Here is a 16834-nt window from a genome sequence, read left to right on the forward strand (position 1 = left end):
TTCTCTTTCTGCTGTTCATGCTGCTCTATAAACTCCTGTATCTTCTGTTCTAGGCCCTGCTTCCATAATTTTAACTTCTCTTTATGTTGTAATTCTGATATTGTAGCATCTGCCTTATTTTGATGTACTAGCTTTAATAAATTATCCTCTAGACTCTGCTTCCAAACATTATCACTATCTCTTTGCTGTTTATTCTGATCTATGAATTTCTGCATCTTCTGTTCTAGCATCTTTTCCAGTTCCTGTCTGCAGCCTTCATTTTTGTCACTCTGTCATCTATCTTGACCTAAAAAGTCCTGTAACTTCACTTTCTCTAATCCCTTTTGTAAGGCTTGTAAGGTCCTATCTTTCGAGAAGATATGATAAACCAAGATAGTAACCACTGTAATAATAACTGACAATGTATCAATTTCCTTTAAATACATCTCTGCCAACGCGTTCAAAATATCATCCCATAAAATCCAAAAGGTATTGTGTTTCTCACCTTTAAGTATTCATATATATATTTTTTCTTTATTATTAATTTATAATTCTTAGTACCTGATCCAAAGCTTTTCATACTTTTGCCTTCCTCTGCTGTTCTATTCAGGACACTGCTGTCCTCTTCTATTTTATTCACAGGAGGGGCTAACTGTACAAAGTCTCAGAGCTTCTGTGCTTCTGAGCCAGCTCTCTGTCTTTTGTTTGGGTTGCAGCCATCAGCGTGTGCACTGATCTCAGGCAGTCTGCAGTACAAGCAGTTGGGAGAGCAGGTCTGACTGTCTCATGTCCTGTTTAGATGTGAGGGATATGGGGAAGCAAACACGGGAAGGCTCCCTGGTGCCATAGGTACCTAGATCAGCCTGCTGTGTCTGCAGGAAGGCTACCTCGCAGGCAGTAGTGCTCCAGAGTCCCTGGTCCCTCCCTAGGCTCAGGGAACCCTAACCTTATTGCTACACTGCCCCAAGTCCCAGCTCAGGTTGAGGTGCTGTCCCTGCTGCTGCTGCTGAGAGCTGCTGGGGCTTCGGGAGGGAGCCTATTAGCGGCTTTCTGTAGACCTCTCAGACCCACTCAGTTTTCAATCTACACACTGCTGCCAGCCTAGATGACAGCTCTGGCTGTTTAGTGGCGGGAGTTGGGGGAGTGGAAAGTTGGGGGTGGCGTGAAGCTTTATTTCACGTTGGTTGGGTTCTAAACAATATGTAGATGCACCAAATGTTGTGGTAATTTCTTACCCCAATAAGCCCATATAAAAACCATTCAACTCAGTTGTTATATTTATAATCTATATGCCTATATTGGGCAGATCTATCACTATACTAATTTATTCCGTAGCTATGCTACCCCTTGCCACTTGTGGCTTCTCTAGGCCATGTGGTTCAGCTCCATCTTCCTTTCCACCTCTTCTTCCTCCATTCACTCTTTCCTCTCTGAGACCTCCAGTCCCACCTTTCCCTTCCACTAGCTCCCTTCCATCAGCTCTACCCTTTAAATTACCAGTCAGAATGGGGAGAAGGTTCAGTGAGATCACCTGAGTATATGATCTATTCCTCCTGGGGGCAGCCCCTTTTGGGGAAGCAGAATTAACATCAAAATACAAACAGCATTAGGGCAATCTACAACAGGGGTCTCTGATTTCATCCAATGGTAGGGTGTAAGTATCTGTGTCTGTCTTAGTCAGCTGCTGGAAGGGCCTCTCAGAGGACAGCAACGGGAGGCTCCCGCTCTGTAATTGGACCACCTTTCCTTCAGTTTCTTCTCCATTTTTTTGTCTCTGCAGTTCTTTTAGACAAAAACAGTTCTGGGTCAGAAATTTTGACTGTGGGTTGGTAACCCCATCCCTCCACTTGAGGGATATCTATCTACTGGAGGTGGACTCTGCGAGTTCCTTCCCCCCCCCCATGTTGGGCATTTTGGCAAGGGTTACTCCCCACTGAGTCCTTAAGAGTCTCTCACCTCCCTGGTCTTTGGTACTTTCTAGAGGGTCCCCTCCCCCCACCAGCCCCTGGAGGCTGCTTATTTCCATTCATTCTCCCAGCCCTCTGGGCTTCTCTCCTGTCCCTCTCCACATACTTGATCCTTTTTCTCCTTTCCTCTCCCCTTCCCCTGCTCACACTCAGGTCCCTTCCTCCATCTGCCCCTGTGATTGCTTTCTTCCCTCTTCTAAGTGGAATTGAAGCATCCTCACCTGTGCCCTTCTGCTTATTACACTTCTTACAGTCTATGGGTTGTATCCTAGGTATTCTGTACTTTTTGGCTAATATCCACTTACCAGTGAGTACATTCTATGCATGTCCTTTTGATTCTGGGTGACCTCACTCAGGTTGATGTTTTCCAGTTCTATCCATTTGCCTGCCAAATTAATGATGTCCTCATTTTTAATAGCTGAATAGCATTCCATTGTGTAAATAAACCACATTTTCTGTGTCCATTTTTTGGTTGAGGACACCTGGGTTGTTTCCAGCTCTGGCTATCACAGATAAGCCTGCTTTGAACACAGCGGAGCATGTGTCTTTGTGGCATGGTGGGGCATCATTTGAATATATGTCCAAGAATGGTATAGCTGGGTTTTCAGGTAGAACTATTTCCAATTTTCTGAGGAAACTCCAGATTGATTTTTATAATGGTTTTACCAGTTTGCAGTCCCACCAACAATGGAGGAGTGTTCTCTTTTTCTTCATATCCTCGCCAGCAATTTTCTTTAAACTCAATATCTTCTCCCTTAAGATTGGTGTAAAAGCCTTGTGGTTACAGAAATGATAGACAGGATGACTCTATTTGAATTTGATTTGTTTCAGTTTGGCATAAGATTAATAAATCAAAAGTTATTTCCTATTTTATCAGCCTTGACTTTCTACAGAAGTTCAACCTTTAACCCTTATTTAATTCTTCCTTTCCTTTCTCTATATTTCTTTTATATTTGGCATAAGACCACTGTTCTTTTTCTTTGATTCTTAAAATATTATTTGGCCCCTTTGCTTAAGCAAGGGTGGTCTCTCAGTAAAGTTCTGGTCTTACAAGTCTCTCCAGGAAGGCAGGCAGTTCACTGAGCCAGGATGCCTTCCTCTGTGTCTCTGTCTTGAACCCTTGTTTCAATATGATTTCTATCTTTATTACATTTCTGTAAAGAACATAAGAACATTAGGGTTCCTAAAACTGCTTACTTTTATCTTTAGAAAGGTACCAAGGCTTGTTATAACTTGGCATGATCAAAATCTCTTCCTATTCATACAAGTTCCTTGTTTCTAAAGTTGAACATTAAAAACAGCAATTCAATTATAGCTTGTGAGCTTCTAGAATTTTCCTAAGTTTTTCTTCTTTAATAACTTTTCTCAAATCCTTTTTCTCATGCTTACTAACAACACTTGTTAGTGATCTGAATGTTTATTTAAGTAATACGTTCTTAGGAAAGACTCAATTTTCTGCATAACTGTTCTTTCCAGGAAACTTTCATCAATATCATTCTTGATTATACTATTTTTGTTATCCCAGCTCTAGCTTTTAGAAAGAGGCCTTTACAGTAAAAAACATAAGTGTAGCAAAAGGTGTGCAGCAAATATCGATCAAGGGCAGTGAAGGGTCAGTCCAAATTGTCCAAACTCTGGAATTTTGTCAAACAGTGCCTTCAGGATGCTTGGCATCACCTGTGTTGGAATTTTGATGGGGATTGCATTGAATCTGTAGATTGCTTTTGGTAAAACTGGCCATTTTCACTATGTTAATCCTACAAATCCATGAGCGTGGGAGATCTTTCCATCTTCTGAGGTCTTCTTTGATTTCTCTTTTCAGGGATTTGAAATTCTTGTCATACAGATCTTTCACTTGCTTGGTTCGAGTTACTTCAAGATATTTTATATTATTTGTGGCTATTGTGAAGGGTATTGTTTCCCTAATTTCTTTCTAAGCCTGTTGATCATTTGTGTAAAGGAAGGCTATTGATTTGTTTGAGTTAATTTTATATCCTGTCACTTTGCTGAAGAGTTTTTTTTTTTTTAAATTATATCAGCTGTAGGAGTTCTCTGGTGGAATTTTGGGGTCAGTCATGTATACAATCAAATCATCTGCAAATAGTGATTCTTTGACTTTTTCCTTTCCAACTTGTATCCCCTCAGCCTCTCATTTTCTAATTGCTCTAGCTAGAACTTCAATGACTTTATTGGATAGGGAGAGAGTGGCAACCTTGTCTTGTCCCTGATTTTAGTGGGATTGCTCCAAGTTTCTCGCCAGTTAATTTGATGTTGGCTGTTGGTTTGCTATATATTACTTTTATTATATTTAGGTATGTGCCACAAATTCCTGATCTCTCCAGTACTTTTAACATGAAGGGGTGTTGTGTTTTGTGGAAGGCACTTCAGCATCTAATGAGATAATCATGTTACTTTTTTTTCTTTGAATATGTTTACATAGTGTATTGTGTTGATGGATTTTCATATATAGAACCATCCCTGGGATGAAGCCTACTTGATCTTGGTAAATGATGGTTTTGATATGTTCTTGAATTAGGTTTGCAAGAATTTTATTGAGCATTTTTGCATTGATATTCATAAGCAAAATTGGTTTTAAATTCTCTTCCTTTTTGAGTCTTTGTGTGGTTTAGGTATCAGAGTGATTGTGGCTTCATAGAATGAACTAGGTAGTGGTCTTTCTGTTTCCATTTTGTGAAATAGTTTAAGGAATATTGGTATTAACTCTTCTTTGAAAGTCTTGTAGAATTTTGCACTAAAACCATCTTGCCCTGGGCTCTTTCAGTTGGGATATTTTTAATGATTATTTATATTTCCTTAGGGGCCATGGGACTGTTTTGATAGTTTACCTGATCTTGGTTTAACTTTGTACGTGGTATCTATCTAGAAAATTTCATCTAGATTTTCCAGTTTTGTGGAGTATAGGCTTTTGTAGTAGGTTCTAATGATTTTTTGAATTTCCTCAGTTTCTGTTGTTGTGACTCCCTTTTCATTTCTGATTTTGTTAATTTTGATACTGTCTTTGTATCCTTAATTAGTTTGGTTAAGGGTTTATCTATCTTGTTGATTTTCTCAAAGAATCAGCTCTTGGTTTTTGTTAACTCTTTGCATCTTCTCTTTGTTTCTATATGGTTCATTTCAGCCCTGAGTTTTACTATTTCCTGCTGTCTATTCCTCATGGGTGTGTTTGCTTCTTTCCTTTCTAGAGCTTTCAGGTGTGCTGTTAAGTTGCTTGTATGGGATCTCTCCAATTTCTACATGAAGGCACTTAGTGCTATGACTTTTCCTCTTTACACTGCTTTCATTGTGTCCCATAATTTTGGGTATGATGCTTCTTCATTTTCATTGAATTCTATAAAGTCTTTGATTTCTTTCTTTATTTCCTCCCTGACCAAGTTATCACTGAGCAGAGAGTTGTTCAGTTTCCATGATTATGTGGGCTTTATATTGCTTTTGGTGTTATTGAAGTCTAGCCTTAGTCTGTGGTGATTTGATAGAATGCATGGGATTATTTCAATCTTCTTTTATCTGTTGAGTTTTGTTTTGTGTTTGATTATATGGTCAATTTTGGAGAAGGTTCCAATGAGGTGCTGAGATTTCTTGATTTGGGGTGAAATGTTGTTATGCCCTGTTCATGGGAATCCCAGGAAACCGCCAGAGATAGTGACACTGATGTAAATATACACAAGAGTCTTTATTATTTGAGTCTGGACTTGGGCTGTAGCCTCCCCTGCTTAGCAGGTTAGGAATGTGACCCTTAGGTCTAGGAGTTTGGTCTCTCTCTCTCTCTCTCTCTCTCTCTCTCTCTCTCTCTCTCCACACACACACACACACACACACACACACACACACACACACACACACACAATCTATATTCATCTATATCCTATCTATCTATCTATCTATCTATCTATCTATCTATCTATCTATCTTCTATCTACCATCTATCTATCTATCTATCTATCTATCTATCTATCTATCTATCTGGGAGATGCATAAGCTGGGGCTTTCAAGTCTTGGCATTACATGATTGGGCAGGGGGTAATGGAATGCTATCTTTCAAAACTGATAGTGTTTGTTCAGATGACAAGGCAGGACCATACATCTGGAAAATGACCTTTCTGACCTGGGAAGAAATAACTCATTCCATTATCAGAGGCTAGTGTATTTTTACAAGCCAGCCAAGCTAGGAACACTTGGTTGCCTTTTTCCCATAGTTCAATAGTGGGGGCCTTATACTTCAAGAGCATTAAATTTTGTCTCCTCCCAAGGCAGGGGACATCTGCACCGAGGGGACTGTTTAACTCGGGGTGGGACTAGGGAGTGTGAGACTCAGTTGCCTTGTGTCTCTTCATTCTGTGGATATCTGTTAAATCCATTTGGTTCCTAACTTCTGTTAGTTTCATTGTGTCTCTGCTTAGTTTTGTTTCAATGACATGCCCATTGGTGAGAGTGGATTGTTGAAGTCTCTCACTATTATTCTGTGAGGTTCAATGTATATTTTGAACTTTAGTAAAGTTTCCTTTATGAATGTGAGTGCCCTTGCATTTGGGGCATGATGTTCAGAATTGAGACTTCCTCTTGGTGGATTTTTCCTTTGATGAATATGAAGCATCCTTCCCCATATTCTTTGATAACTTTTGGTTGAACGTCTATTTTATTGGATATTAGAATGGCAACTCCAGCTTGTTTCTTGGGACCATTTGCTTGGAAAACTTTTTATTCTAAGGTAGTGTCTGCCTTTGTCACTGAAATGCGTTTCTTTTTTTTTTTAATTTATTTTATTGGATGTTTTATTTACATTTGAAATGTGTTTCTTGTATGCAGCAAAATGCTGGATCCTATTTATGTATCCAGACTGTTAGTCTGTGCCTTTTTATTGTGTAGTTGAGTCCATTGCTGTTGACAGCTGTTAAAGACAGATGATTGTTAGTTCCTGTTATTTTTATTTCTGGAAGTGGTATTATGTGTGTATAATTCTCTTCTTCTGGGTTTGTTGTGAGAAGTTTAATTTTTTGTGTTTTCTTGAATGTAGTTTTTCTCCTTGTCTTGGAGATTTCCTTCCAGTATTCTCTGTAGGGATGGATTAATAGAAAGATACTGTTTGAATTTGGAATATCTTGGCTTCTCTATCTATGATGATTGAGAGTTTTGAATATTTTGGGTTAGGAGTTTTTTGTACTTTGAATTTTCTTTGATCATTGTGTCAGTATCTTGTATGGTATCTTCTACACCTGAGACTCTCTCTTCTATGTCTTGTATTCTGTTGATGATACTTGCACCTATGGCTCCTAATCACTTTTCTAAGTTGTCCATCTCCAAAGTTGCCTCCTTTTGTGTTTTCTAGTTCTATTTTTAGTTCTTGGGCCATTTTGTTCAATTTCTTTACCTGCTTGATTTGTATTTTCCTGTATTTCTGTAAGGGATTTGTTTCTTCTTTAAGACCTTCTACCTGTTTGCCTCTGTTTCCCTGTGTTTCTTTGAAGGAATTATTTATATCCTCCTTGAAGTCCTCTATCATCTTCGTGAGGTGGGGATTTTTAGGTCATTATCTTGCTTTTTAGACAGTTAGGGTATCCATGGCTTGATGTTGTGGGATAACTGGGTTCTGATGGTGTTGAATTGCATTGGTGTCTGTCATTTATAGTCTTATGCATGTCTCTGGCCATCTGGTTATCTCTGATGTTAACTGGCTTGGGTATCTCTGACTGGAGCCAGATTGCTTGGAGTTAGGTAGTGCTCTGGGATCCTGGGTTAGTGCCCATTTCCTTGGAGGTGAGGCAGTGCTGTCTCTGGTTAGACTAGGCCTTCTGTGTCCCTGGTTACTGCAGACCTCCTGGGAGGCAGACAGGCTATAGGATGTGGGAGGGTAGCAGGCCAGATGATCTGGCCCAGGTAGAGAAGCAGACTCAAAGGAAGGTGGAGCTAGGAGGACAGGTAGATCCCATGTCAGCTGGGCTCTGTAGATGTTCCAGCTGGCATGAGTATATGGGCAAGATTCTCACCTGCGTCTTTGGTTACTGCAAACCTCCTGGGAGGCACACAGGCTGTGGTGTGTGGGAGGTTATCTGTGCCATTCTACCTTTTAAACAGTGTCACCAACTGGATACCAAGTGTTCAAGTACATAAGCCTATGGGGAACTTTCCTGGTCAAACATCTATAGATTATAACCTAATAGTATTCACTTGTTTTTTCTTCCTAATATGTATCTCTCATCTGTACCCTACCTTCAATATTCTGAATTCATCTATACTTCCTTGCTTAACATATCCTTACTGTAGACTTTTTGGCTCTCTTGGTTTCATATTGCTTACCACTTTTATAGCTGACATTGTTTTTTTGATGTGTATATTTTTCACTAGACAGAAACAATAACTAACAGATCTAGTTCTTTGCAGGTACCCAGTATACCCATAGTGCCCATCATTTTGTGACAGCTAAACAGTTCATTAATGTTGTTGAAGGTTGTGAAAACAATCATGAAGGAGGAACTGGAGGCCTCACAGACAAAATCTTCAGTATGGGACTTGTTCTGTATACCCAACCTGCGTAAGCGGATATGCCTCCTGTCCCTTGTGAGGTAGGTTTCCCACTGTTCCTATTAAAATGGTTTGAAGATAAATTTTTTCACTGATGTTATTTGATAATAAATGATGAGGAATATCTAGAGCTGGAGGTAGTCAAAGGGTTTTGAATATAGAAAAACAGACCAATTGTATCGTGAGGAGTGTGTTTATCCAACCACTTCCTGAATTTATCATTAGAGACTGATGCTCAGAAGCTCAGTCATCGTACAAACTGGGGCTCCAAGTATCTCCTTTTGTCTGTTTCAATTTCAAAATAGATAAAATCTCAAAGTTAAGGTGCATTAATGTGTACATCTCAATGAATACATACATTATACAATCCTCAACTAGATCAAGACACAATGAAAATTCTAAAACTCTTCAAGGATTCATCATGTATCCCCAAAACTCTACTATGCCTTTAAAAATTCAATAGCAATGATATATCCCATCTTCATACAATGATTTTATTATGATTATAAAGTTAGGGGTTGGAGAAATGGCTCAGCAGTTAAGATCACTCTTCCAGAGGGTTCAATTCCCAGCATTCACATGGTGGCTGAAATGGTCTGTAACTACAGGATCTGACATTCTCACACAGCATATATGCAGGCAAAATACCAATGTACATAAAATAAAGATAAATTATAAAATTATTATTTACAAAATATTCCAGAGAACAGAATGTAAGAATGCACAAACCACCACCACCACTACCACCACCACCACCACCACCACCACCACCACCACCACCACCTAACAGCTAGTCATTCTCTGTGGAGAGAAAGAACACTTTAATTAAAAAAAATCCTGTCCAACTGCCTTGGACAATAGAGTACAGCAGCAGCTGCAAAAGCTTGTTCATTTTTTTATGGGTTGATGGCAAGAGGAGCTTGCTCAAGTGGCTTGCCAGGGGGAACTAGATGATTAGTTTGGGGACTCTTTTTATTTTAGACAAATGAGGTACTAATAGTTGTGGAGAGGAATATTCAGGCAGCCTTTAAGAGCTTCTGAGCAACACTTTAGATTTCTATTTCCTAGCAAAACTCAGCTCAAGTGGGGGTCAAGTCATTGCAATCAGTTCTGTCACTTTGGACCAGCTTTGACAATTTAACATTTCAACCTTTTGTTAATGATAAGAGGAGATGGTCATCTTCTGACTACTTCTGGATGAGTGGGAATGTCAGTAAAGGGTATCTGTAATGTTGAGCCAAAGCAGAGGATCAAATTAGCAGGCAATGATATGAGATCTGAGGGAATTCTGTCAGAAGCATCTGGTTCACTAAACAATGGATCAGCTCATTGAATCTTTCATGAAAATACCTGGATGGGGGTAATTGTCACTCTGAGGAAAATAGAAATTAGAGGGTTGAAAAAAGGCATAAGTCAAGAGCTCAAAGCAGACCATAGTGAAACTTCTGTATTGAAGTCTGCTCCCAGGGTTCCAGTTCTGTATGTCAGCTCATGTAGGTTTTTAATATTCCTATTGAACTGGCCAGATTAGTTTACATAGTAACAACAGTTTTTTTTTTATTGAGGTGTTACAGTCCAGCAGCCTATGGTTAAACTGGGTTTACCTGAAAGGGGGGCTAGAAATGAGAAGGAGGGGGGGCAAGAGAAGAATGAAGCCAAGGCAAGGTTCTGGTCAAGGCTCCAAGTTTAATAAGAGGCACAGCATTTATAAAGGGAAAGCCCACACAACCCATCCTTTGTTTCAGCCAGGGTATATTGCAAAGCAAGGTCAGAGTGGCAGTCTAATCTTCTAAGTTCCTGTGGGAACCAGCATGTTCACCCAAGCTAGATGACTTCACCAAGGTTGATAAGGTCCATAGTAGCAATCAATCAAGGTCTGTTCAGTCTGCTCAAGGCTGGGAAAGGCCTGCTCAAGGCTGGGAAGGCCACAATTCCCTTTTTTGTTTTTTAAAGATGAGCAGTACCAGTTGCTGGATGGGGGGGGGTGCAGCACAAGATTTACTTGTTTTCCATAATCGCACCTAGGGTAAAGAGTGGCCAGGTGACCATACATGTCTTAGGTTGGTGTCTGTATTGCTCCTTCTTACCCATCATGGAGGCCAAACATAGCATTGATGTATGTTTCTGTCTTAGGTCAATAGGAACTCAAGAACACTCACCCATCTCTGGCTAACCAGCCTTCAATAGCACACACTTCCCTAGTCAGACCAAAGCCATGAAGGACATATCAAAGCTGAATATAGACTCAATGCATTTCTTTATATAGATGAGTAACTGCCTTGATGAATATCTAAGCTTGCTGAAAGTGATCCTGGATAAAGGCAACCAATCTGTTTAAGATACAAGGTCCAAAAGTTAAAAGCAATGAAATTATAATTAATGGTTCAAGCAGTGTAGAAATTAAAGTTGTAAGCCATGGTGAAGTGGAGAACCAGGATTTAAACCATCTTTGATTCTGTTCTTTTTCTCTTTTCCTTTTGATTAGTCCTTCTTGAGCTTTAGCCATAGAATCCTTTACTACTCCTGAATGATTGATGTAAAACAACATTCTTTGTGGAGGGCTGCACATAGTCCTCCCTGTTGGAGGAATAAAAGATCAAGTCTTCTCCTGTTTTGAAGGACTATCTCAGACAAGGAGGTTAGAGACTCTTGCAAATGGGAAATAGAAGTTTCTATTCTTTCTATATCTGTATGTATTGCCGTTCTAAGGAGCTCTAAGGTTTTTCCTTACAAAACCAGGGCAGACGCACCAGTAGCTGCTCCTTCTACACCGAGTCTCATCAGTACCGAAATAGTTAATGTAAAAGTTCTTTCTTGGGGCGAGAGAAGCCTCCATCCCAATGATCCAAGAGCTCATCATAAGAATGATAAATGAACCTAGGAATAAGTTGAACCAACACACAAAAATCTTTGGAGCTATCAAATACTTATGTATGAAAGCAGGGGATAAGACCTGTGGAACAAACACACCATCCCTCCTTAAGAGGCATAAGATAAGAAAAAGAGTGGAAACAGTAAGCACTTGATTGCATACCTCTGTCTTTTACTTTTATAGAATTTCCCCTATTCAGGTACCTAGTCCAGAAACTTCATGTAGGGAAAGGCTTATGCCAGATTTCTGATTCCATTGACAATCAGAAAAGCTATTAGAATAAGAGACATTGCTAGTATCTAGCAGTACCTTCATAGTAAGGAGGTGCTATATCATAGCAAAGCCAACAAGAACGAGTAATATTAGGATAAGTATCATTAAGCATATGAAACATGCTCACCATCAATTCTGTAAGGGGAATAGCAAATGTGGGAAATGAAGGGATGGCAACTGTGGGGCTATGATGGATACCAGACACTGGAGAAGAAAATAGGGAAGCAGTGGTATTTCTACTCTTTTTAGCACTATTTTCTACTTTTTTTAAGCAATATTTTCCTTTTATCTTTCTTATTCCTCTTTTTGGGCTTAGTAATGATCTTATTAGGTCCTACTGAAAAAGAAATTGGCTCAATTTTAAGCTTGATGGTAAAGAGTAACCTACCATCATAACCTGCCTTATAAAGTCAAAGTCCCCAAGTTTTTTCTTTTAGCCAATCTTTCTTTACCCGTCTTCAAGAATTACTAAAGCTTACCCGTAAGGAGTTGCAAACCCTTGAATATCTACAGGTAGAAGTAAGCAATTTGATTCTGCTTCTCATGCATTCTCCATTATTAGAACTATTTCTTTTAACAGAAATCAGCTCCCAACTAAATGAAAAATTTTACCTAGCTTCACTTGTGGTAACACAATTCCAGTCACAACAGAAAAAATGCTGGACTTCTCCACATTGATATTGCTTTTCTCTATCGGTTTGATCTTTAGGGCAGGCATAAAAAGCAGTATTTAAAAGATGGCAGCAAGGATAGGGTTGCCCACAACCTATATCTACATATTTTGCCACATAAGTCTGCTCGTTTTTAGAGAGTGACTTAGGTGAGGTGCCAGAGGCTGCAGGAATATTCCAGGTATCTAATCCAGCTGCTAATCGGCAAAAATCAAACATGAGGTCTGGTCACCAGGTATATGGGGAATGGCTTTGAGAATTGATAGAAAACACTTGCTCTCCAGTAAGGATGGAGACTACACTTCAGGTTAATTTAGCTGGCTGATCGGGATTTTGAGCCATCTTCATCACTGGTATCATCATCATTAGAAGGCTCAGGATCTGTGTTCACTTGACAAACCAATCTTTCAGGCAGCCATTGGGCTCCATTTTCTTCCTGTGAAAAAACACAGACAGACTCTCATCCCCAGATTAAAACAGAGTCAGGACCATTCCATGTATTAGTTAGAGGGTCTTGCCATTTAACCCTGGCATATGAGCTGGAAGTGACGGCATGCCAGTGGTGATCCACTGCAGACTGACCTTTAGCATCAGTTTGCAAAAAATTTAAAACAAATAAAACAAAAGCAAGATGTGCTTTTGGTAACTTTGAGGGATATAACTCCCCCTCTGTTGTTTTTAAAAGTCAATTTTTCAGAGTGCAATATGCATGTTCAATAATTCCTTGTCCCATTGGGTTATAAGGAAATTCAGTTTTATGTTCAATACCAAATTCCTTACAAAATGATGTAAAGTTGTTTCCAGTATAAGCAGGCCCATTATCTATCTTGATGACTTTAGTAATCCCATAGTTTTAAAAGCTTGTAAGCAATGATCAATTACATTTCTAGAAGCTTCTCCCATATGTAGAAAAGCAAAGAGGAATCCTGAACAAGTGTCAATACAGACATGTATATATTTCAATTTTCCAAATTCTTCATAATGAGTTACATACATTTGCCAAATATGATTTGGCATAAGGTCTGTTGGATTAACTCCTAAATGAGGAACTAGAGATAATGCAAGACAGTATGGCATTGTTTTACAATCATTCTAGCCTGCTCCTTAGTGATCTTATGTCAGAGTCTCAAGGTGTGACTAGAGAGATGAATTTTATTATGATCACATCTAGCCAAAGCAACAGGATCTGAAATTAAGGCTTCTCAAATTCAAGCTCTGTCAATGTGATCATTGCCTGCAGCCAAAGGTCCAGGAAGACCAGAATGAGCTCATATATGACCAGTATAAAAAGGAATTTTTGGGTGAGAATGATGTGTAATTGAGAAAACAGAGATCCAGCTGGTATATTGAAATGAAATATACCATAAGTTTCCAATAGAAGAACAGACTGAGCCACATATAGACTATCAGTAAAAAGATTAAAAGCATCATTTACAGACTGAAAAGCATTTAGTATTACTGTTAGCTCTGTTAGCTGAGCAGAGAGTTTAGGAGTTTCTATGACTACTTGTTGATTGTTCATGACATAACCTGCATGTCCTTTAGAGGAGCCATCAGTAAAAATTAAAAGAGCATTATATAGAGGCTGTAAAGATGCCATATTAAGAAATATGACATTATGTACATTTAAAAATTTTATCAGCCTATCTTGAGGGTAATGATTGTCTATAATACCTTTAAATCATACTTGAGCAAGCAATCAGTCTGTACTATGTTGCTTTAACTAATTATTATCCACATTAAAAGGCTGAATAATGATGTCTGGTTCTTTGCCAAAATAAATCAATGCTTGTTTCCAAGTATAATCATACGAGTTACTGCCTCATAATATGGCAGGATATTATGTTTAGGAGATATCCTTGAATGTGTCCACATAAGAGGAGCTTTTTCCCACAATAATCCTGTAGGTGTATGAGTTGTATTAAAAATCAGCAAACGTAAAGGCAAAGAATGATCCATATAAGTAACAAATTGTTTTTCAATATCTCTTTCTACTTGTTGTAAGGCCAACAATCCTTCTGAGGTTAAAGATTGAGGGGAGGTAGGATCATCACTTCCTTTAAGAATATCAAATAAAGGGTTCGATTCTCCTGTAGTAAGCTTTAAATAGGGGTGAAGCCAATTGATATCACCTAACATCTATTGAAAAGCATTTAAAGTTTTAAAACTGTTTCTACAGATAATTATCTTCTGGGGATAAATGGCTTGATCTGTAAGCCCAAAGCCTAGATAATTATAAGGATCCTGAATTTGTACTTTTTCTGGAGCTATTTGTAGTCCTTTATCAGCTAATTCCTGCTACAAATCTCTATAACATAAAAGCAAATCCTGAGGATCTTTTTCTGCTAACAAGATGTCATCTATGTAATGTATGATGTATATTATTAGCCTTTGCTATCTTATAGGCTGAATGGCTTGTGCCACAAATTTAAAAATTGAATAGAGGGAACACTGAAAGCAAATCTTTTGCAATCTTGGGGGGTTAAATTTGCTTCTACCACTGTATCCAATAAATCTAGTGTAAAAGGAACAGTAGGCCAGTACTGTGCTACAGCTGTTTTTAACTCTTTTATTACTCTTGCAATCATCTCCACTTGCTTGATTTTTCTTTAATTACAAATATGGGTGAGTTAAAAATCTTGAGTTTGTGATTGAATTGTAAACTGCAGCTAATGGAACATTGGAAGTTTAAATATATGTTTAACTTTCTTTTGCAATATTAGAGCATATCCATAATTTTGGAAAACAAAACCCAGTTTCAAGCAATCTATTCTGTTTAAAATCAATACCAAGAGCATTAATCTCATGTTAAAAAGTTTGGCTGCCAGTTCTTATATATGAATGCATGATAGTGCAGCTGGTTTTTCTTTCTTTGTTTTCTTTTTGGTTTTTCGAGACAGGTTTCTCTGTGCAGACCTGGCTGTCCTGGAACTCACTCTGTAGACCAGGCTCTCCTCAAACTCAGAAATCCGCCTGCCTCTGCCTCCCAAGTGCTGGGATCTTGAGCAATAGTAGAGCCAATGTTGATTTCTGGATGGAATATGCCAGTTAGGTGGATATCTGCAGACTATGGGTAGAAGATATAGTTAAGAAACTTAGTGGAATCTTGGACATATATTTGAAACTTTCAATCTTGCCCCACAGTCCTGGTGATTGGGAGGGTGTAAAAGGGCCAGGTGAAACAAAGGAATCACTCTTAGGGCCAGGTGGTAGGCAGGAAAGTTTAAGTTTTTGGCTGATAGGAGTACTTATCAGATAAAGGATCTTTATGCAGTTTGAACTATAGCAGATGGAGCCAAGTTATGACTCCCTGAAGCTTATATGGATGTTTTAAAGTTGACAAGAAGAGGTTAGTAGTACCACTGCCTGTTTTAATCTGCTTTGAAATCCTCACTGTACGGTAGGCAGTTAATAAGTGTCTGCATACATGTCAAGCAGGTGCACTCCTTCACATCAGAGCAAAAACAAAGCCTGAAGATTTGTCAACATAAACACAAACATGCATCTGTAATAAGGCAAAAACTTCTGGCAGGAAAGAGGACAAAGGGGAGGAAGAGCTTGAGGGCCTGATAGATGGTTCTGAGATAGAAATATGAGCAGTCTTTCCTTGGCCCAGTTGTCCTCATATCACCACTGGAAGAGGAATAGGTGGATATAGGTTGAATAACAGAGTTGGCTCTATCACAAAGAGAAGTACTTTTCAAATTCTATGTTTAGAAAAGGAAACAACCAAAGGAAATTATAAATTTTTCAGCCCATGACTATTAATAATTTAAATTACTTTAAAAAAGTTTTAATAACCAGTACTTATAACTGTATTAAGACTAGATCAATATATCTTATCAGAACCCAATTGGTTAATATGCTAAACCTTGAATTTTCAAATTTTAGTATTATATATTATCTTTAAGTCTCATTTTCACAAACCTTAAACTATTTTTTTCAGACATTTCTAACTTGCATAAACATTTAGCCATTTATTATGAGACACAGGTGCTTGATTATTGAGAGTATTTATTGAAAAGGCAAATCTTTTTTTCTTTTTTTCCTGTGTTCTTCTCTCATATATTACATACCGACTGTGTTTACCCCTCCCTCCTCTTATATTAGTTTCTCCCTCACACCTCCCCAGTTCTCCAGATCCACTCCTTCCTTGGTTCCCTTCAGAAAAGAGCATGCCTCCTAGAGGTATCAACCAAACACAGCAAAACAATTTACAATAAGACTAGGCACATACTTTTATATTAAGGCTGGACGAGGCAACCTCGTAGAAGGTAAAGGGTTTGAAAAGCAGGCATAAGAGTCAGAGACAGGGACTGGAGATATAGCTCAGCAGTTAAGAGCACTGACTACTCTTCCAGAGGTCCTAAGTTCAATTTCCAGCAACCACATGGTGGCTCCCAACCATCTATAACGAGATCTGATGCTGCCTTCTAGTGTGTCTGAAAAGAATGATAGTGTACTCACATATATAAAATAAATAAATAAATAAATAAATAAATAAATAAATAAATAAATCTTTTAAAAAAGAGTCA

At 38.6% G+C, this 16834-nt stretch overlaps 1 protein-coding gene across 5 annotated transcripts in view; it reads left to right on the forward strand.

Annotated features, from left to right (window-relative positions):
• LOC114629501 (solute carrier family 22 member 19-like) overlaps positions 1-16834 on the forward strand; it is an 81922-nt gene that overhangs the window by 50115 nt on the left and 14973 nt on the right. For 4 of the 5 annotated variants that reach the window (XM_028777542.1, XM_028777543.1, XM_028777545.1 and 1 more), the window contains exon 6: positions 8409-8524. The exons of the other annotated variant lie outside the window; for it this stretch is intronic. In XM_028777542.1, the coding sequence (XP_028633375.1) occupies positions 8409-8524 (116 nt within the window). The remainder of the gene's footprint in view (positions 1-8408; positions 8525-16834) is intronic. 5 annotated transcript variants of the gene reach the window in all.

Source organism: Grammomys surdaster, unplaced genomic scaffold, assembly GCF_004785775.1.
Source record: "Grammomys surdaster isolate TR1022 unplaced genomic scaffold, NIH_TR_1.0 310, whole genome shotgun sequence".
Classification (NCBI taxonomy): Eukaryota; Metazoa; Chordata; class Mammalia; order Rodentia; family Muridae; genus Grammomys; species Grammomys surdaster.